This window comes from Canis lupus, chromosome 33 (genome assembly GCF_011100685.1).
Source record: "Canis lupus familiaris isolate Mischka breed German Shepherd chromosome 33, alternate assembly UU_Cfam_GSD_1.0, whole genome shotgun sequence".
NCBI classification, from domain to species: Eukaryota; Metazoa; Chordata; class Mammalia; order Carnivora; family Canidae; genus Canis; species Canis lupus.
Genome location: NC_049254.1, coordinates 24130025 through 24152093, shown reverse-complemented (window position 1 = coordinate 24152093; position 22069 = coordinate 24130025). Strand labels below are relative to the sequence as shown.

At 33.7% G+C, this 22069-nt stretch overlaps 1 protein-coding gene across 3 annotated transcripts in view; it reads left to right on the top strand.

Annotated features, from left to right (window-relative positions):
• Window positions 1-22069, top strand: part of GSK3B (glycogen synthase kinase 3 beta) — a 201717-nt gene that overhangs the window by 154026 nt on the left and 25622 nt on the right. For 2 of the 3 annotated variants that reach the window (XM_038582957.1, XM_038582954.1), the window contains exons 8-10: window positions 6931-7026; window positions 15554-15592; window positions 18262-18448. In XM_038582957.1, the coding sequence (XP_038438885.1) occupies window positions 6931-7026; window positions 15554-15592; window positions 18262-18448 (322 nt within the window). The remainder of the gene's footprint in view (window positions 1-6930; window positions 7027-15553; window positions 15593-18261; window positions 18449-22069) is intronic. The other variant, XM_038582956.1, reaches the window with a different exon arrangement.

The following is a 22069-nucleotide window of genomic DNA, read 5'->3' as shown; positions in this document are numbered from 1 at the left end:
TTTCCCTTTATCGGTGGCTCTTACTGGTTGACTGTAAGTATGTTTTTTTGTTTTGTTTTGTTTTGCATTGTACTGCTTGAAGTTCATTGAGCTTTTCATTGATTTTTCATCAAATTTGGAAAAATTTTAGCTATTATTTCCTCAAAATAGTTTTTTTACACTTGTTCCCCCATCGCTCTTTTCACACTTGAATCACATACACATATGTTTTTCTGGCCTTTTCTACTTCCATGCTTCAGGTTTTTAGTTTCTGTTGCTTTTTTTTTTCTTTTAAGTTCATTGACTTTCTTCTGTGCTAATCTGCTCTTAGATGTCCAGTGAAGTTTCAATTTTACATACCATAGTTTCAACTGTACAATTGGTGTTTTTTTAGATCTTCTATTTCTCTCAATATAGTAGCTATTTTAAGTCCTTATTCCCTACTTCTGCCATCTCTCTCATTTCTGGATCTGTGTGTGTTGACTGATTTATTTTTTCCTCTTGCATGTGGGTCATATTTTTTTTCTTCTTTAAGAAGTATTTTGTCAGTTTTCTAGTTGTTTACACCTGAATGGCAGTTCTAGCATCTATTACTTCAGGAGTAGAAGCAAAAGTCCGTAACAGTCCTTTTTTAAATTTTTTAATAGTGTAAGCCTTTTGCCTGGCATTCCTCATTTATTGAACTACTTGGTGCAAAGTTATACAAAATTGCTCTACTTTAAGGCTTTTAGTTTACATTTGACCACCTGTTTATTATTTTTTAAATATTTTATTTGAGAGAGCGAGAGAGTACAAGAAGGGGGGGAAGACAGACTCCCTGCTGGGCAGGGCTCAATCCCAGGATCTCTGGATTATGACCTGAGCAGAAGGCAGATGCTTAACCAACTGAGCTACCCAGGCGCCCCTACATTTGACCACCTTTAAGCAGTTATGGCTCCCAAAGTAATTCAGTAACAATCGTTTCTGTAACTTAGGCTTTGTGATAAAAAATTCTTACAGTGCATTTGCAACAACATGATTAGAACTAGAGGGTGTTATGCTAAGCAAAATAAGTCAAGACAAATACTGTATGATTTCACTCATATGTGGAATTTAAGAAACAAAACTGATGAACATAAGAGAAGGGAAGAAAAACAGAATAAGATTTAAAAAAAGAGAGAGGGAGGCAAACCATAAGAGACTAACTATAGGAAACAAACAGGTTTGCTGGAGGGGAGATGGGTGGGGGGATGAAAGTAACTGGGTGATGGACATTAGGAGGGCACTTGATGTAATGAGCACTGGGTGTTATATTAAACTGATGAATCAATAAATTCTACCCCTGAAACTAATAATACACTATATATTAACTAAGTTGAATTCAAATTTTAAAAAATTAAAATAAAAACAAATTCTTGCAATAAAATTACTTATATTATGCACAGCTGTAGTACTTGCCCACCATTTAACATTCCAACCAAGATTTCACACATGAAACAATTACAACAGATAAAAATATTTGTTGTATGCTTCATATTGCAAATATAGTTAAGGATGAGTAAGCATGGAATTTACAGTGAGAATCTGCAGTTAGGGAAGCCTGAAAGTGATGTATCAAAATTGCTAAATCATAAGAATTTTGCAGGAATTGATAAAATAAGTTTGAGATTTGTTGAACTTTCTAATTTTATTTAGGCAGTCAGATTCTTGCATTTCTTCATATAATTCTTCTGTTGCCTAAATCTATAGTACTAAGAATTTAAATTGAATTACCAGATATGGATGGATTTTATTTAAATCATGGAGGTTTTTTTTGTTAAGTCTATTTAATTTTTTTAACCTATAATTATAGCCTTGTGATCTTATAAAATCTTGGGATATCCTGTACATCTCAAAAGGATTTAGATTTCATTTTGTGGCATAATCAGTAGAGTTTAAGAAAATGATGTTTTAAAAATTACTTTTTAAAAATCTTTCCCTTGTTTCTGCCCTTAATGTTAGATAGACCATTTTAGGGAGTCAGTGCACATGCATTTGAATCCCATATTTATACCTGACAAACTGAAGCTTTGAGAAGTCAGTTTGTCTCCATCAACTATAGGTTTCTTTTAAGTATAAAATGGGTAATGGGGATCCCTGGGTGGTGCAGCAGTTTAGCGCCTGCCTTTGGCCCAGGGCGCGATCCTAGAGACCCAGGATCGAATCCCACATCGGGCTCCCGGTGCATGGAGCCTGCTTCTCCTTCTGCCTATGTCTCTGCTTCTCTCTCTCTGTGTGTGACTATCATAAATAAATAAAAATTTTTAAAAAATGGGTAATGAAGTATTAAAATTTAAATGAGAAAAGAAAATTGATATACCTCACACAGAGCTTTTACATACTGAGTGCTCTCTCAATAAATTTCTTCTTCGTTCTCTCCTTTTCTTCACTAATGTACTTTTTGAAAGGAGAACTTGCTGTCTCCGCTTATTTCAAATGATTATGGTCTTCTTACTTTTTCATGATTGATCTCCCTATGGTCAGAAAGGAAGTCTTCATGGCTAGATATAGTGAACACCTTTATTTTATCTGAGCTAATTATGTGATAAGTTACCCTTTGTTCTTTAAATGTTTACTTTCCTTGCCCTCTATGGTGTCATTATCTGTAGGACTTCTTCCAGTCTCTTGGACTTCTCTCTCAGTTTTCTTTTTAAATTTCCCTTTTTCTACATATTTGTGTCCCGTGGCTCCTCATTTTTAGTACTCTTCTTCAACCTGCTTTACCTGTTATGCACTTACACAGCTACCCAGCACTACCAAACTTGTACTACCAAACTTGTTTTTCTACCCTCAAACCCTCTTCTACCCTCAAACCCTCTTCTAAATGTTATACCCCATATTTACCACTTAGTTCTTGATTGTCTTAAGTATTATTTCTATTCTAGCTCTGTGCCTTCATGCTTAATAGCATCAACTTTTTACAACTACCAAAATTAGAAACAGAAATGATTAGTCTTCCAACCAAGTCAAATAAAAACAGATTCTTGATACTATCTCCTAAAAATGTGTTTGCCAGTGATAAGATTTGAATTATGTGCTGGCTTTGGATCTAATTAGTTCTGACCTCTGAAAAGTTGCTCCTTCTGGGCCTGTTTTTCTCATCCCTAAAAATGTTTGGACTAAGTCAGAGGTTGGCATCTAGGGCCCAGGAGCCAAATGCACTCTGTTACCTTTTGTTGTAAATAAACTTCTGTTTACAGCTGCATTGTGTGCTACAGCAGCAGAGTTGAGTAGTGACAGAGGCTCTATGTCTTACAAAGCCTAAAGTATTTACTCTCTGGCCCTTTACAGAAAAAGTTTTCTGACCCCTTTCTTGAGGGTCTTCCATTTAGTTTCCATCTGTGTTAGCCAGCATGGGGAGAATAGATCAGTGATTCCATTTACTGATTAGTAATTAGCTTCTTAAAAGTCACAAATATACGTATTTTAAAAGTAAAGGACACAGTTAAACTCTGACGATCAATTAGAATTATAATTAAGAATCTCTTTTATATCACTGTTTGTCAGAGCAGATTATTTCCCATTGTGATAAAATAGATTTTCCATATATATACACTGTGTATATTGAAGGAAGATTCCAAGTATATAAAAAATGCTTAAATAAAAGTCATAAATATTGAACCGTAGTTAATTATATGTATGCCGGTGTGTGCTTATGTCTGCAACTGACTTTGAAATGTATCAGAAAATAAGGTGGATTGATGTATGGACAGATGGATGGAAATGTCATGAACTAAACGTAGTAAAACACTAATCACGGTATCTGGGTAGTTGGTATAAAGGAAGAGGGTTTTCCCTAAAAAATGTGCGACTTTTCTCTGTGTTTGAAATTTTTCATTTTGAAACTTATCTGATATAGCCCCTATCAGAAAGTTAACCAAATGGCTGATAAGTCATCTCTGTGATCTCTGTCCATACAGTAAAAGAATGCATTTACTAGCGGACATCATACAATTCTCTTGACATTCTTACCAACTCGTGTGGAGTTAGGACTGTGTCTTGTGTTAACAAAGTACTGAATAAATAGAGGGGACTGTGCAACAAATACTCACAAATTAAAAAGTGGTCATTTCTTAAGTGTCATTTTGTATATTATGTATATCTTAATGCAAAAATATATTAAAATGTGTTCATTGTAAAGCACATTAATAAAGCAAATATCCATGTAATTATCAGTCGTATTAAGAATTAGAGGAATTACTTATGCCCTAGTCACAATCTCTCCTATATCTTCCTATGAGGCTAAATAATATGTACTTGATTTTTCTAATGAGTATTCCCATGCTTTTTATTTAGTTTTACAGTTTTACTATATAAAATACAGCTTAGTCTTGCCTGTTTTTATGCCTTACATAAGGCAGTCCTACTATATGTAATCCTTACTGAGTGAAAACTCACCACTTTGTGACACAGATTCATCAGAAGGTATGTGTAGCTCTGCTTCATTCATTTTCATTGCTAGTTAGTATACTATTTTATGACTATACTACAGTTTGTTTATTTATTTAATCTACTTTTGGATTTTTGTGCCTATAGTATTTTATTATGTACAATATTGGTTTGGATGTATAAAAAGTTTCTCTAGAGTATATACCTTAAAATGAAATTATTAAGTTGTAGGGTCATTGAAGGTATGCATTTTTAAATACTCATTTATTCATGTTATTGCTGGTTGTTTTTTTCCAGCAGATAAAAGAATCCAATGGGACTGCATTTGGGGGGCAGAATTATTGATTAGTTTGCTCTCCCTTTTCCACTCCTCTCCCTCTTTCCCAGTACGTATATACACACAAGTAGACGCACATTTACACACCCTCTTCATCACGGGGTAAAATAGGATACAAGTGTTTGCTTTATTGTTTAGAAATAAAAATTAAGGTTCCCTTTTCAACTTTATATTTTAACTGTGAACATAATTCCTGACTCATAAGTGTCTGATAAAATCTATAGCTGCAAAGGACAGAGATTTCTGTTCCCATACTAGGTAATCCCTTGTTCCTTTCTATAGAGCTGGACTTCTAGACAAAATTTTCTAGAATTTCATATGAATGAAATTACACAGTAGGTACTCTTTTTGGTCTGGCTTCTGTTACTTGGTATGATTTTTTTAGATTCATTATTACTGAGTAGCATTCCATTGTATGGATATGCCACCATTTGTTGATTCATTCATCTGTTGTGGATATTTAAGTTGTTTCTGGTTTTTGGTAGTTGCAAAAAAGATGCTATGCACATTTGTGTAAAAGTTTTTGTATGAACATATGCTTTCATTTCTCTTGGATAAATACTTAGGAGTGGGAATGATAGATGTATGGTAAGTATATGTTTAACTTTTTAACATACAAAATACAAAGTATTTTCTAAGGGGCAATACAATTTTATATTTCCACTACCAGTGGATGGATGAGAGCCCCAGTTGCTCTATATCCTCACCAAGATTTGGTATACACAATCTTTTTTAACTTTAGCCTTTGAGGTATATAGATGGTGTCATAGAGTTTTAAATAGCATTTCCCTAAAATCAATGGTGTTGAGCATTTTTCCATCTGTTTATTTACTGTCTGTGTCTTCTTTGATAAAGTGTCTAGTTATATTTTTTGCCCATTTGTGTGTTGGGGGAGGTGTTGGTTGTCTTTTTGGTTTTGAATTATAGGAGTCTTTTGTATATTCTAGATACAAGTCCTTTGCAGATATATATGTTTTACAAATGTTTTTCTTTCCGTCTATAGCTTGCCTTTGTGTTTTCTTTAGAGTGTCTTTGGAAGAACAAAACTCTTAGATCTATAAGTTCTGGTTTTAATGAAGTCTAAAGAATTAGAACCCAAAAACAAACAAAAAAAAAACCCTGAAGTTCTTACTTTGTCCCGATTATTCATTGGTTGCCACCACAAATCAAGTACTTACTACATTACACTCCTACTGTGCCACTATTTTTGAATTGTAAATGGCAGAATATTTTTTTATACCAGGCTTTAGAATTATAAAGATGAGTAATGTGTGTCATCTTTCTTCAAATTGCTCGTTTTTAGTAATTAATGTTTCTTCCTATCTGTCTTGTGCAGTGAGTTCTGTATGCTTTCCTTTGTCCAGTGCATACTATATCTCTGTAAGCAATGAAGTGCTCAGTGTATTTTTATCTTGTTTCATAGTTATACTTTTTCCCCACACACAAATATGTAAGTTCATTATAACAAGAAAGCTCTTGTTCTTTGTATTCTCTGTATGTCATTGCATAGTTCCTTGTACACGGGGAACAATCACTAAATATTCATTGATTGAATGGAATTATTGATGACAGTGTCTGAGTAAGGTTCTCCTGATTAATTTATTGATGATAAAACCTTTGGCCATACTTCACTAAGGGAATACCAAATCTCATTTCAGATGCCCGTGATTGCAATGATGGTTTTGCTCAAGAGAACAAAGGTGTTTGATTTTTACTTGAATGTTTTTGAGTGATCTTTATATATATATATATATATATATATATATATATATATATATATATCTGGTTTAACATGATTATCATAAAAGTCTATGTAGGATAGTATAGCATAGTATAGCATAGGATCTCTAGTCAGTTAAAAATGACTTTTGCGAAGGCTGCTCTATTTAATGAATTATGTATTTTATGACTTGGGAATTCTTTTTTCCAATGAAACCAATACATTAAAATATAAAGACTGGGGATGCCTGGGTGGCTCAGTGGTTTGAGCGTCTGCCTTTGGCTTAGGGCGTGATCCCAGGATCCAGGATCAAGTTCTGCATTGGGCTCCGTGCATGGAGCCTGCTTCTCCCTCTGCCTATGTGTCTGCCTCTCTCTCTCTGTGTCTCTCATGAATAAATAAATAAATATTTTCAAAAAAAGACCCATAAAGACTGTATTTGTAAGTATATAGAAAAATACAGCAATAACTTGCTTTCTTTATCTAGGTCCTGGGGACACCAACAAGGGAGCAAATTAGAGAAATGAACCCAAACTACACAGAATTCAAATTCCCTCAAATTAAGGCACATCCTTGGACTAAGGTGAGTCTAAATGAGTTTTTTAAAAAGCATATTAACCAATAGTAAAACTTGGGTTTCTCATTGTTCTTAAACTAAATTATTTTGGTATAGATAGCTGCCTGAATACAAAGTACACAGCAGTTCGGAATGTAAAGATAGTTGGGGAGTTGTGTACTTCAGTGTTTTGTTGACTGTATATAGTTTTGTCCCCACTGATTTCCTATGGATAGTTTTCAGCCTGGGTTTTTATTTTTAGGATGAGGACAGTGTACCTATATCATTAAAATATAGAATTTCATTAGGAGTAGTATCTTATGCATAAGTTTTGACTACTTAAAACTCAAGTTAATTTCTTTACAGAGGTACTTTTAATATCATAGGTAGCATATGAAAACATATTTCATGTATTTTCTTTTTTAAAAAACTTTTATAGGCCTTAAATAATACTGTTTTTCCTCTTTTGTTTGCTTTCCTGTTGGTGTTTTGGGAGAGAAATAAAAAGATTTGATCTTGCTTGCAGTATCCATTGAAAACATCAATATGTTAATGAGATGTCATTAACTATTTGATAGCCTAACCAATTCTTAAGTTGGAACCAATTCGAAGAGCATAAGTACTAATTTACCAGAACTTTATTTTTTGCTTTGATACTTAATTGAAATGATCCTTTAAGAGAGATTTTATTTAAAATTTTTTTTTCATTTCAGTTTAATTTGTGACATTAGAGGGCAGAGAAAAAAATCTCATTAGGGCTTATTGCTGGAGTGAATCGCTAGTGTCCTTATTCTACAGATTTAGAAACTTTGGTCAGAGGTACCAAGTGATTTATTCAAGATTACATAGGTGGCCATGACAAAACCAGGATTAAACTTATGCTCATTTGTGTGTGTGTGTGTGTGTGTGTGTGTGTGTGTGTGTAACGCCAGACTTGTAGTTATGCACCATGCATCTTCTCTTACATTTACCTATATTTCATCATATATTTTGGTGAGTTAGCAAAGTTCAACTCTTACAGTTTAAGCAGACTTTATGTACTTAAAATGTATATAACAATTTTGAGCATTTTTAGGCTCATTTAATTGTCTATAGATCTTTTATGGTAAGAAGTAAAATAATTTAGTGCTATAGGTGAAATAATTTATATTCCCAGATTCAAAGTATATCTTTTTCTATCTCTAAATTGTATTATAATTCTAGTTACTTACCTTCAAGTTCTTACAATCTTATTATCTCTTCATTGCAGAAGAGCCTCGAGCCTCTTGTTACTAATTAATTATTTAGAATCAGAGATCTCAGTATTTCAGTGCCAGAATTGTAGATTAGCTTTCACTGACCATGATGCTGCCTTTCCTACCACACCTTTTAAAATTTATGATAAACACTAAATGTTCTGAGATAAACCATTCTTTGATCGTTACACTTAAACTTTATTTTGAATCTGGGTCAGAAGATATTTAAGGTCTCTCACTGGCTTTAAACTCGAAGGTGAGTTTGAGTTTGGGGTGGCCCATTGGAATTTAAAGGCTGAGTTGCAGTTTGAATCCAGTGAAGTTGTTATAAGTTAAAGTGTTCATAAGTGATTTGTAGTATACTATAATTTCAGTCATGCTAAAGAAATGCAAAAAGCAAAGACAATTCTGTATATTGAATTAATACAGGGAAATAGTCCAAAATGCTAATAGTAGTTTGGGTGAGAAGAAGTGATTTTATTTTCTTTGTCTTGTACTTCCATATTTTCATTAATAAGCATGTCATTTTTTATGAAGAAAGAAAAATAAAGTTCTTTTTGGTATAATCTAAGTATTCCTCACATGTTACCTTTAATATAGACTATCTGACCAATATAATGCTGAAATTGAGGTCATGAAATTTTATTTAACAGTCCCTATCTTTGTTTTTTAAATCAAGACTGCTAGCAGTATTAGTGTGTGTCATATTCATTCTGCATTTTCCCCCGGATTATATCTTTCCAAATATTAGCCAGGATGTGAGAAATGGTGGATTATAATTAAAACACAGTCAGCAGAAGATTTGTGGTCAGTTTGTGTGCTTTACATCTTCCTTTGCTCATTGGATTCCTGATGTTTTATGTCTTACACTAATGCTCTTCAAACTTGAATATTCTATGCAAAGCCCTTTTATTTGTTTTATTTAGGCTTCCATTCCTATCTCATGTGTTGAATGATGACTCAATTCTCCCATTTTGTCTGTTCAAAGTACTGTGAACTCTTCGTTTATATAGTTTGCCGTGACATAATTTAATTTTCACTTGGTACAAATGCATTTATTATGTAATAAGCACACTTAATGTTAATTTCTCATTAGTGCGCACAAGGTTGATGTTATTATGGTATAAGCAGAAAACTATATTCAGACAAATTCCATAGCACTGCTCTGTCATCTGGATGAACCTAGGTGATTTTTACAATAGGTTATTATGAAAATGAAAATACAGAATTTTAAATTTCTAGCGAGAACACAGTCCCCTTTCCCTTCTGTTTTGATAGTGGACACCAATTTGAGAAATGTTCTCTTATGCTAGGCAGCCAATGAAGTTTTTTTGTTTTTTTTTTTTTAAAGAAATACATATTGTTCTCTAAAGAAAAGAGCATCTTACTCTTTGAGGGCAGGTAAACAAAGTCTGCAAACAAAAGCTGCTTTGCCTTTATTTTGGTCTTCTGATAGAACCCACTTTAGCCCCATTTCCTGTTTTTCTGTGAACCCTGCTTTTCTGTGCTACAATATGTAGTACAGCTGTATCCCCAGTGATTGGAAGCTGATGTATTCAAAAAAGTAGGTAGACATAAAGATTAAGAAAGAAAATGTCTTCCATGGAAACAATGAAGTAAAGGGAGTAAAGGGAGTCAGATGTGTAGTCAGAAATAAACAGTGAGATGAGCCTCACATGGTTTATGGCAAGAAGCTTGAGAATTTAGAAATCCAATAAGTGGGCAGCCCAGGTGGCTCAGCGGTTTAGCGCCACCTTCAGCCCAGGGCGTGATCCTGGAGACCCCAGATCGAGTCCCATGTCGGGCTCCCTGCATGGAGCCTGCTTCTCCCTCTGCCTGTGTCTCTTCCTCGCTCTCTCTCTCTCTCTGTGTCTCTCATGAATAAATAAATAAAATCTTTAAAAAAAAAAAAAGGAAATCCAATAAGTCCCCCTTAACTACTACCTAATAGCCAGAGTAATCTAATTCATTGATAATGCACCCATGGTTTGAGTAGTAAAGGAACTTGGTGCTAATGTTTTGAAACAGGGACCATTATTGGATTGAGGATTGGAAGATAAAGACCTCCTGCATTGGTGCATGCTATAAACTTTTGAAGGAACAAATAACTATAGAAAGCAAAACAAATGATGCAAAGGAAGTTTGAGAATTAAATAGAGATGGAGGAGATTCACTAGCAAAAGAGAGGAAGCTTAAATTCTGCAATTAGTATATGAAAGTGTGATTAAATGACAGTCTATTAGATATAAAGTGAGCATCTACTTTGAGCACCGCTTCTACTCTTTGTGCCTCAAGTTTTTTCTTTTGTAAGATAGCAATTAGCTATTGTCTTTTCTGATTCTTTGGAAAATAGTAATATGCAGGTGAAGGAATATTTTATTTTGGTACTAAATAATATAAAGATTTGTGATTTGTGATTTGTCCTATCTCCACTGCCCTGACTTTAGTTTAGGACACCATTGTCTCATAGAATTTGTTAAAACAACCTCCTAACAATTTCCCTTCTAGAGTTTCACATCCTTTTTAATCCTCATTGCTCTCAAAATTAGTTTTCTTAAAAGCACATGTAAAACTATTGTCATTCCTATTTAAAAATCTTCCCTGCTTACTTAATTGCCTTTAGGAAAATCTTACATAATATGCATATAAGGACAAGGGTGATCATATGTCCCACTTTATGCTTGTCTAGTGTTATTATTAATTGAATGCTCCTTCACTCTCAAAAGTATCCTATTTTGGATAACAGATTATATAGTCATTCTGTTGCTTATTGTTTCTGTCTTCTCTTTCCAGAGAAGCAAGAGGTTTATTCTTGTCCTATTCCTAACCTTCCTAACTTCCGATTATTTGCCAGAGAAACCATAAATGTTTCTCTTTTACTAGTGTCTTTTCACACTTAGAATGATCACCTTCTTCTCTGCTTACCAAATCTTAACCTTTTCTCAAGATCTCAAATCTTAGTCCTTCCATGAAATATTTTCTAATTATCTGAGCTCGCCATGGTTAAGTCCCCCCATGTAACTCTTACAGTACCTTCCAACTCATACCATATGTATTATAGCAGTTCCTAATTTCTTTTTTTTTTTGTATTGGTAATAATAAAATGGGTATCAGTTACTTCAAAATGTTTGTCACTAAGCTTTTGGCATACGTGCTAAGTTTGCTTAATAGTTAAGTGTCTCTGGGATATGTGGGACCATAGATTATTGGTTAAGTATTCTAGAAAGCAGTATCCACAAGTCAGTCTTTACATGCTCAGTTTCTTAGAACACTGTCCACATACTTAAAAATGAACGAATTTAGTACTATTTACAACTAGCTAAGAGTAAGCAGAAAATTGAGGTTGAGATCATTTCAGCTGTTAAAGGTACCAGACTAGACTGGACATGTTTAAAGCTAAAGATAAAACCCTGCTATACTTACTTTTTTCCTATGAATGTTTTTAAGACTTTCTTTATAATTTTACCTTTTTTTCTGAGCCTTTCAATACAGGATTTTTCACTTGGTAAACACCTATTTCAACTACAGTTAAACACATTTATAGTTTAAAACTATAGTTAGGGGTGGCTGGGTAGCCAGTCAGTTGAGCTTATGATTCTTGGTTTCTGCTCAGGTGGTAGGTAATCTCATGGGTTGTGAGATGGAGGCTCCATGCTCAGTGAGGAGGTGACTTGAAGGTTCTCTCCCTCTGCCACTTCCTCCACTCACGTGTGCTCGCTCACTGTCTCGCTCTCTCATTCGTTCTCTCTCTCAAAATAAATCTTTAAAAATTTTTAAAAATTAAAAATACCTGACTAAAAATTGTAGTCAGACTTCTTTTTTGCAAGTAAGCTCTATCAGCCTTTTCTGATTTTGCTCACATGGACTCCAGAAAGCATAAAACTGTGTTGGAATTTCTACTGGTTCCTAAGATTGTACTTGTCTGTTTTGTTCTATTGCTTGGGTAAATTAGTTTCTATATTATTACTTAACATCCCTATGCCCTGAACTTTCTACTAATCCACTATCACTTGTCTTGTAAATATACTGTGTTCTCTACTGAATTTTCTATTTCTACCTACATCTTTATTAGTTGTAGAATAATTAGTTTTCCTTCTCTAACATTTATTTTCCTATGTGAGTAGACTTCACTTTTCTAGTTATACTGGCTACAATCCCATTTCTTTGCTGGAAACTGTGCATTTTAAAATCTAGCCACTAGGGTGGCTAATACCTGTGTAAGAGAAATAATATAAAACAATACTAAGGCATAAGTTTCCAGATAACTTGTGGGGAATAGAGGGATAGGGTTGGTGGATTAAAAAAGCAAAAATCTACTTTTAATATGTAATTTGTTCCTTAAAACCTTTATCTCCTATGTACCCAGCATGGTGCCAGATACTATAAAAAGGATGCTAAAAAAGTAAAGTATATAGCCCTTGTTTTTGAAAAGCTTACAGGTGATATAACTAACTCAGTTGAAGCAAGTATTGAATAATGTAACGTGTAACCATATACTTGATCGTGTACTGTAGGTGCTCAAAGAGGTTTCATGCACTGTAGGTATAAGGCAGATCTCCAGCGGGGGTGGTGGAGCAAAAGAGGACTCCTCCTTAAAGGTGACGGAAGGACTAGGTGGGGTGCTGTTGAAGGAAGATTTAGATTTGCTTAGATGTTGGTACAACCAGGAATTGTTGTAGCCTAGGGCATTGTCCCTTAAGATGAAGAAGTGTAGATGAAAAGAAAATGTTCCTATATTCCTAAGAAGGTCAGTCTGACTATGGAAACTATTTTATGAACACTAAGATTAAATTGAGTAAGTGGTCATTTGGTAAATCGTACTTCTGTATAAGCTTGCATTACTATTTTGCATATAGTTAAACACTGGTATCAACACATATAAATATTTCTTATGTGTAATAGAGCTCAGGAACACTCAGTAAGCCTTTTAATTAGTACAGATGAAATTTATTGAATGCCAGCTCTGTTGTGGCTAAGAAAAGGATGTTTGTGTTTCTTATGAATTATGTACCACATATAAACTCTTTAGTAGACTTAAGTTCTTTTTGTAGCTACTTAACATGGTTAATCAACATAACTATCCAACAAATCCATGACATTGTCTCACTTTTAATCCTGTGTTTAGGTTTACAAATTGCAAATAATTTTATACAATTAATAGATTACTTGAGAGCCAGCATTGGGATTGCTCTTTAGGAGTTCATGGCTTACCAACATGGACATTGTGTGCTTGTGTATATTGTGTATAACCAGAGAACAGTGTCTGTGTTGTACATTTATCACAAGGAAATCTATGGAGGAGTAGCTGTTTGGAACAGGCACAGCACTTGTTCTACTTAGATTAATTATCGTTCCCTGTAGGCATTTTTACACTGCTCTGGTTGGCTGTTAAATACAGTAGAAGTATTGAGAGCTGATGCTGTGAGAATCAGCCATAAGCCTTGATATCATATATATGACTTTATAAATGGTAATTTTAAAAGGCTTAAGATTCAGTTGTAATAGTTAGCTCCAGGTTGATACTTGATGGCAAATGTCTATTCTAGGCCATGTAAGGGGAAAATTGCCTCTGTCAGTTTTTGAGTTATCCAAATGCAAGTTTATTTTGAATAATTCTTCATTTAAGGACTCATTTGCATTTGTTCAATACCATAGACTTTCTTTTTGAAAAAATGAATTTTTTCTGTTAGTTTCTTCTATGGACTAGTATTTGTGGTGACAGTTTGTCTCAATTTAAGAAAATGAGTTGCTGCACAGGTGAGGTAGTATTTGAATCACTTAAAAGTTCATGTCAGTGTTTTGGTTCTTTTCAATTTTTCCTTTCTGTTCTCTTTCTTTTGTTTATTTATTTTTTGCTTTGTTCTGTTTTGTTTTATTTATTTACTTTTGTTTTTAGTTTTTACAGGGGGTGTTTTGGGCTCTTCATGGCCTTGCTAACATACTTGGCTGGCCATATTTAGTCTGCGCACTAATTGTTAGTTGGCCCAGTTGAGTCTTACTTTGTGCTCTCAGTTGTTTTAGTCTCGCTTTCTATTTTTGTCCACTTGATTGTGTTTTAGTTCATGAGAGATTTTTATTCTGATGGGCCGGATTTTAATCCGTGTACTAAATTTTAGTCTGCAGACTAAAAGTAATCCGCGGATTATTTATTTTTGCAAAATATTAATTCCCCCACTGGAAACTATCCTAAAAGAATGTTAAATTCTCTTAGAATAGCCAAGGGAATTCACAGCTACTGGTGAGTTCTGCCATTTTTTTGTTCTCAATGCCTAGACATAATAGACCCTACTACCTCCCTTGCGTACTTGGCTCCCTTGTGCCTAGGTGTTGGTGCACATTACTATGCATGGCACCTATAACTGTGACTGCCCCTTAGTTGTATTGTTTATTGTATATATTTTTTGTTTAGCTTTTGGTGGGTGAATTGGGCATATTTGCACATGGAACTGTGTTGAATTTGTAGTGCTCAAAGATGTAGGATTTTTTTTTCAGTGAGTTTTTCCAAAAAGGAAAGAATGTTCTATATTTATTTTCACTAAGTAATGGGTGCAAGGGTATGAGGGGGCAAAGCCCACAATAGAAAAAGTAAGTTTATACCCGCACTCCTGAGGTGATCTGTCAATTGCCTGAAGAATCCTAAAATAATGAGAATGTCAGCAAATATCTTTTAGCAGGGAAGTCAATCCAAAATGGAGAATAATCCGCGGTGGCCTGATCCTTCTTAGCTCACACAAATTGAAAATATCTGGCTTGAAATCTGTAGTGATATAAATTAAATCTATTTATTACTTTCCTCTCATCACTAATAATTAAGCAAAAAAAATGTTTATACTGTCTAACTGGAATATATTAATAGATTAAAATTAGCATATTGGGAACTGATATCTTTAAAAGCAGGCTAATATGCCCCCTCCCAGCCATGTCAATGGATGATGAATCCAGGTCGTAGAAGACCACTTTACTTTGGGAAGTTTACTTCTAGATTTCATTTTGATTTTAACTTTTTTTGGTTTTGTATTTTTTTAATAAACGCACTGGCATTGGAACATAATAAATTAAAATTAAAATGTTTCTTTATTGTGCCTCACCATTGCGCAATCAAAAATTTTTTTGCATACACTGTGGTGAAATAATTTTTAAAACTTGGACTTGCTACTGTGGAGACTGATGTTTAAAGTTTATAACTGTATAAACATTTTCTATGTCCCCCCCCACACCATGGATTTCTTATAACACTGGATATATTTTTCCTTGCTGGACTATTCTCTTTTGGATTGACTTCCCCTGTTTGGATTATTTCACTGCATTATCATCTTTAGGATTCGTCAGGAACAGGACATTTCACCTCAGGAGTGCGGGTATGTACTTAATTTTTTTTTCCCAAAATTTCAGGGCAGGTCTATAAAACTAGAGGGAAACTTTTTTTAGAAAGGCTAAAACCATTATTCATTCTAGAAGTGTAATAGTAAAAACAATGTAGGTAGCTGTGATTTCTCTTCCACTGTGTGTGGGGTAGGTTTTACTTCTGGTATATTTAGATTGTCAGTCTTCTGAGTGATGTATTAACATCTAGACTGAAATTTAGGACCTGAGAGGTTTAAAAATTACTTTACAAAAATAAATATAAACAAAGATGCACAGAACTAAAAATTCTGAATGTTAAGCAATTTAAATGGGTAAAGAATAAAACAGCATTAGAAACTTCATTATTAAAAGCCATATCTCAGTTGTTACTGGTTTCCTTTTCTTTAGACACAAACATAATTCAGAGGAGCTATTTTCTAGTTTGGACTGTAATTTTTTGAAGTTGCATGCTACTTTGGAAGACACTGGGCTTTGACTCCACGTAATTTCCCACTTAACCTTTATCCATAGAGTACTAAACCAAGGCTTTGTTCATCAGAAATCTCTCAAAGAGTTAAAATAATAATGGATACTCTTTTTAAAAGGTAGATTTAAGTCTTGGTTTTAATGTGGGCTCTTGGAATGAGTTCTTCCTTATTATTTTTAACTCTGATTCCATGAGTTAGGATTCCCTGGCCAAATAGGCTAATATGTGTCTTAGTACCAACACACATGGTGACTTGTACCAACAAGATACCAAACAAATGTGGATGATTTTTTTTCATAATTAATTAGAGATAAGCTTATAGTACTGGTTTATTAATAGCTTTAATTCAAAATCCTCAGGTAATATAACATGAAATTTTTTCATTTAAGATACATTCACTGTCTAACTACCCTACATTTGAATGTTGGCAGGAGATAATTATTTCTACTTTTGGTAGTACTTCTTAATTATACTTATGCACTCCCATATTGGTGCAAAAGCATTTTTTCTTAGACTAGCTAGCAAAATAAATCCATATGCTGTGAAATAAATGCAAACAGCCCTCAGGGATAAAATATGTCAGTAATACTTAATATTTTTATGAAAGATTTTCTGAGTTTTTCCACTGATTATTTTCCTTTATATTCTAGTTTGATTATGGACCTGGCCTGGAAGGAAGGGAGGGGAAAATGACCAAGAACAGTGGAAGATCTAACCATTTCAAATAATAAAATACTTTTAAGGTTTCCTTGAGTAAGGGGAGTCAGAAATCACTCAAAAGAATAAATATAAAGCAATTTTTGACCATATAGAGGGTTTTCTAATATAGTCAAATAAATAATTAAGGCCTTTGACATTTTGAAATAAATTCTTAGGATCCTACTCAAACCGATTTCTCAATTTCCATGGAAAATATCTTTATTACTAATAAACTTTGTAAAAACGGGCGGCAGAAGTGGGGGAGATTTTTACTGTAGGAAGTACTCTTATAAATAGTCTCTTGAAAAGAAATGAGCTCTATAGTAGTAACTGTCTCTGCTACATTCAGTCCAAGTGAATAGTCAGATGTTACATGAGCCATTCTCATTAGGAAACCTTATTCCCAGTTCCTCCATCCTCATCACAATCTACATGTCCTTCCTTCACAATTTCCCTCCCTTTATACATATCTGCCTCTCTTTTTACATACATCTGTCCACTGCCACTACCACACCTTCTATTTGGTCTGTGTTCCACCTATCAAGGAATATGTTTCATTTTTCTTTAGTTTCAAAGGCTTTCTGTCCATCTGTTTATGTTTATTTGTTTTTCCCCTTTCTGATTCTATTCTTCAACTGTCTATAATTTAGAGCAAAGCTATTTTCATAGTTCTGTGTATTGATTTGGAGTTTTAAGGTAAAGATGTGTAGAAAGCTTTCTATTCTTTTAAGCAAACTAATTTATTTGAATTTTGCTTCAGCACAGCCTTCAGTTGACTTTTTCTAGAGTTAATGGCTCTTAATGAAAAGTACATTTCTCTCTCCCTAATTAAAACCCTAGAATATTCATCCAAATGAGGGTAATCTGACCATATTTGTAATAACAGCTACTCTTTGAGAAAACAGTTTTGGACATTTTGTCAAATTCTGGGTATTCAAGAATTTCTTCAAATAAGACTGTTTATTGAAGAGATAATAGCAGATCATTAGCATTGCTAAAGCTAAAGTAAATAGCTTTTTTCCCCAAAAAAATATTGATTGCCAAATTTGAGTAGTGCTGTCCATTACTGACAGTTGTTCTGCTAAAAATCACACACAAGAGGCAATCTTTTATTCTACTGCCACAGTAGTCAAAACTTTTAGAAAATTTTAATATTCTTCTAGTTGGTGCTTGCCTCCAGAACCCAGCCTTTCTTTGTGCCTATGATATCCTATTTTGTGTACATATTTCATTGTACTGCTTTATGATTAGCAAGTGTAGATTTTTTTTAATTTCCCCTAGTTTTTTCTCTGAGTTTTCCTCATATAGTTTGTAATTAGCTGTTCACCTCAATGTAGTGAATCATATGCAGTTAACTCTTTTCATTCTAGAAGGTTCCTCTCACAAATGCAACCATGTTGTTGTACGTGGTGGGAATTAACTCAGTACTCAAAGGATAATTTGCTAAGATTCTTACAATAAAGCATTAATTGTTCTTTACCTTTTTTTGTACTGCAGGTCTTCCGACCCCGGACTCCACCGGAGGCAATTGCACTGTGTAGCCGTCTGCTGGAGTATACACCAACTGCCCGATTGACACCACTGGAAGCTTGTGCACATTCATTTTTTGATGAATTAAGGGACCCAAATGTCAAACTACCAAATGGGCGAGACACACCTGCACTCTTCAACTTCACCACTCAAGGTAATTCCAGATACTTAGTTCTGTTTTTTACCATTTCTGAGAAAGCTACCTATCTGTGTGAGGTTATATTCTTTTAATTAAAATCTGTAGGACGAAAGTGGGCATATTAAGTACTTATACAGGTAGCAAACATCCCTTCCAACAACTGATTAGGCTACTACTTGTATGGTTTTAAACAAAATAGTGGCAGATAAAATTTTTTCCAGTAGACATAGCTTCTCTCATTTTTGGCAGATTATAATAAATCTTGGCACATGAGAAGTTATAGAGATTTCACTATTAAGTTAACCCTCAAGTTTGTATTTGAGACTAGAATTTTAGCATTTCTTACTTCCCAAGTGTTTATTTTTTTCCAAGTGTTTATATTAAGTTTTTTAAACCTGGAAATCAATTGGTGAAATTGGTGGTGACTGTATTTGTATAAAGTCAGATATCTTACTTATAAACAGAAGGAAACAATGGAATTCTATATAACTGTCTTTCTTAGAACTTGTATAAGAGATGTAGATAGAGAAATTCTCTTCCCTTGTGGAGCTTGGCACCATGGCTGCTTCTGAGAAAATACTGAGAGGAAAAAACAGAGTTTGTGTACTGGTGCTTTCTAAAAGACCCAGGAAGAATCATTGTTTCTTAATTACTTCTGTGTTCACTTTTCTTTCCTTTCAGATTAAGACCCTAAGTAATTCATTTAATCAACTACACTGCCTTCGATGCTGTGATTTTCTTCATAAACTGCACATTAAAAGTGTACAATTTCCTATAGATAAAACAAGCAAGAAGTGGTCAATTGATTGATTGGTCAGCTTAGTCAAGCTTAAAATATAGAAGGGAGATGGAAAGCTCTCTGTGACCAGGAAATAATTATATTTCCTTTATTCTAAGATGAATTCCCCCCCCCCCCCATATTTAAACTTTTCTAAATTTGAAAGTGGGAAAATGTATTGCTTAAGCAGTAGATGTGGAAGACCTCAGTTACTGGCAAAATAGACTTGGATGATTCCATTGACTATAATCTTAAGCAGTCAATAATGTGTAACTACTAGTAGTGCTGATACAGTCTGAAACTACATTCATAAAGGAAAAAATGTTCAGATATCCTGGGATTAATTCTGACTGTTTAGGGCTGATCAGAAATCACTGGAGTGTTGTTTTAGGTCCCAGCTATACCATTTTAAGATGTTATCAAATAGCAGGTGGGGTATGTAAAGGAACAGAATTCCACTTCCTGGAAAAGTGAAGACTTAAGGAACTTTTGAGAATGATGTAAAAATACCTCATAGATTATCTTCTGAAGAAAGATGTAGACCTGTATTCTTTCTCCTGATTATAAAATTGAAAATAGTAGTAGCAAAAAAATTAGAGAATAGTACATATTTGAGTTTATGATATCAGCCCCTGGCATAGATAGAGACTAAATAAAATTATTGATGAATCAGTAAAGTTTTCACTTATTTAACAGTGGAACAGGTTTCTTTGTTGTGCTTTTTATTTGTTGTTTTTTGTGTGTGTGGTTTTGTTTTTGTTGTTTGTTGTTCCCCACTCCATCCTACCACCATCCCCAAATACCAGTCTCTGTATTAGGAAAAAGCTGGATGATGTCAAATGTTATAGATAAGATTACTCCAATTTGGTAATACGTTAGACTCTTCTAGAGCAGATTCTGTGACTCTGTCATTAAAAAATTTTTTTTATTTTCAGTTTTTACTGTTTTGTCTTAAGAGTAGCACTATATATATTAAAGAAAATGTTGAAGATGCAAAAGAAGTATAGAGAACATTAAAATCACAATCCCCAAATGATCACTTTTAGCTTTTGAATTAATCACTGTAATATTTTATAGTCTAGCTCTTTTCAGTCTTTAATATATACTATGATAATCCATGAATATAAAGTGATACTCTACTCTCCCATTAAGAAGATACCAAAAGAAAAAGAAAAAAAAAAAAAAAGATCCCAAAAGGGTTTCTTGGGTTAACTCAAATGTATTTAAAATAATGAAAAAATAAATAAAATTATGCATTATATAAAATTAATATTCAGGAACTTTTTAACCTCAAATTTCATAAAACAATTTTATTAATACTTTTTATATGCATCTTTTACACCTGTTTCTTTCTCATCAGTAGAGCTATTTTTAAATTTTTTGATATGAAGCACCTTTTGAATCTATATGAAGCCACTACTGGAAATTCTACAAGTATCCATTTTCATAAATGTTTGGTTTGGGGTCTTTCTTTGTACTATAAGTATCTTTATTATCTGCACATAGAACTATCTGCTAGGTTGCTTTTTAAAGTGGCCTCTAAAAGGCTATGTATACAGTGACATGCAACACTTGTAACTGTGGAATCTTGGCATCAGAAACTACTAAGTTAATGTTAAATTATTTATCTCCTTTTTCTTTTTCTTTTTCCTTTTCCTTTTTCTTTTTTTCTTTTTCTTTTTCTATTCACCACTTTGATCAGGTGAACCTGAGTTTCCTGAACTAGCATTGATTGTGGTTTTATTTACACTAAGTATCTTCTCCAATAAATACTTTGTTTCTCAAAACATGAATCAAGGAAGCCTTTTGTTAAATAAGCAACTTGGTAGACCCTCAAACACAACATATTTATGATGGATACATTTTGGGAAATAATGCTTCTTATATTCAGCCATATAGGTATATACTATAATGCACCTGTATGTGGTGATCAAAACTGAGATATTACTTAAACATTTTATTTAATCAGATTTTAAAATCCACAATTTCATTTCACTGTTCATATGTACCATTTTTAAAGTAATTATGTTTGTTCTTTAGTCACTGGCTAATAATGTTTCATTATTACTAAATAAAATAAAATTTTAAATTAACTTTTTATATGAATTTCTAAAGTTTTTTGAAAACTGAAATAAATTCATATAAGATGAGCCATTTTAAAGTAAACAAATCATTGGCATTTTATTATATTCACAATGTTGTACAACAACCACTTCAAGTTCCAAAACCTTTTCATTACTCCTAAAGAAAACTCCACACCCGTTAAGCAGTCAGTCAGTCCCTGTTAACTCCTCCTCCAACACCTGGCAGCCACCAGTGCGCTTCCTGCCTTTGGACTTACCTATTCTGGATATTTCATATAAATGAAATAATATGTTATGTAACCTTTTGTGTATGGCTTCTTTCTCTTAGCATAATGTTTTCAAGGTTCATCCATGTCATAGAAATGTTTTAATATTTTATTCCTTTTTATGGATGAATAATATTCCACTGTATTATGTCTTAATCAGTGCAGGCTGCTATAATAAAACACCAGAGAACTCTGTAGCTTAAATAACAAACATTTATTTCTCAGAGTTCTGGAGGCTGGGAAGTTCAAGATCAAGGTGCTGTAGATTTGATGTCTGATGAGGGCCTACTTCCTGGTTTGCAAATGACTACCTTCTTACTGTATCCTTACATGATAGAAAGATTGCCTCTCTGTGTCTCTTTTTATAGGGCCACTGATCCCAGTCATGGAGGGTCTACCCTCATGACCTAATAAAGCCTCATTTCTGAATACTGTTACATTGAAAAGTAGGACTTGAACATATGAATTTTAGGGAGACACAAACATTCAGTCCATAGTGTATAGATAA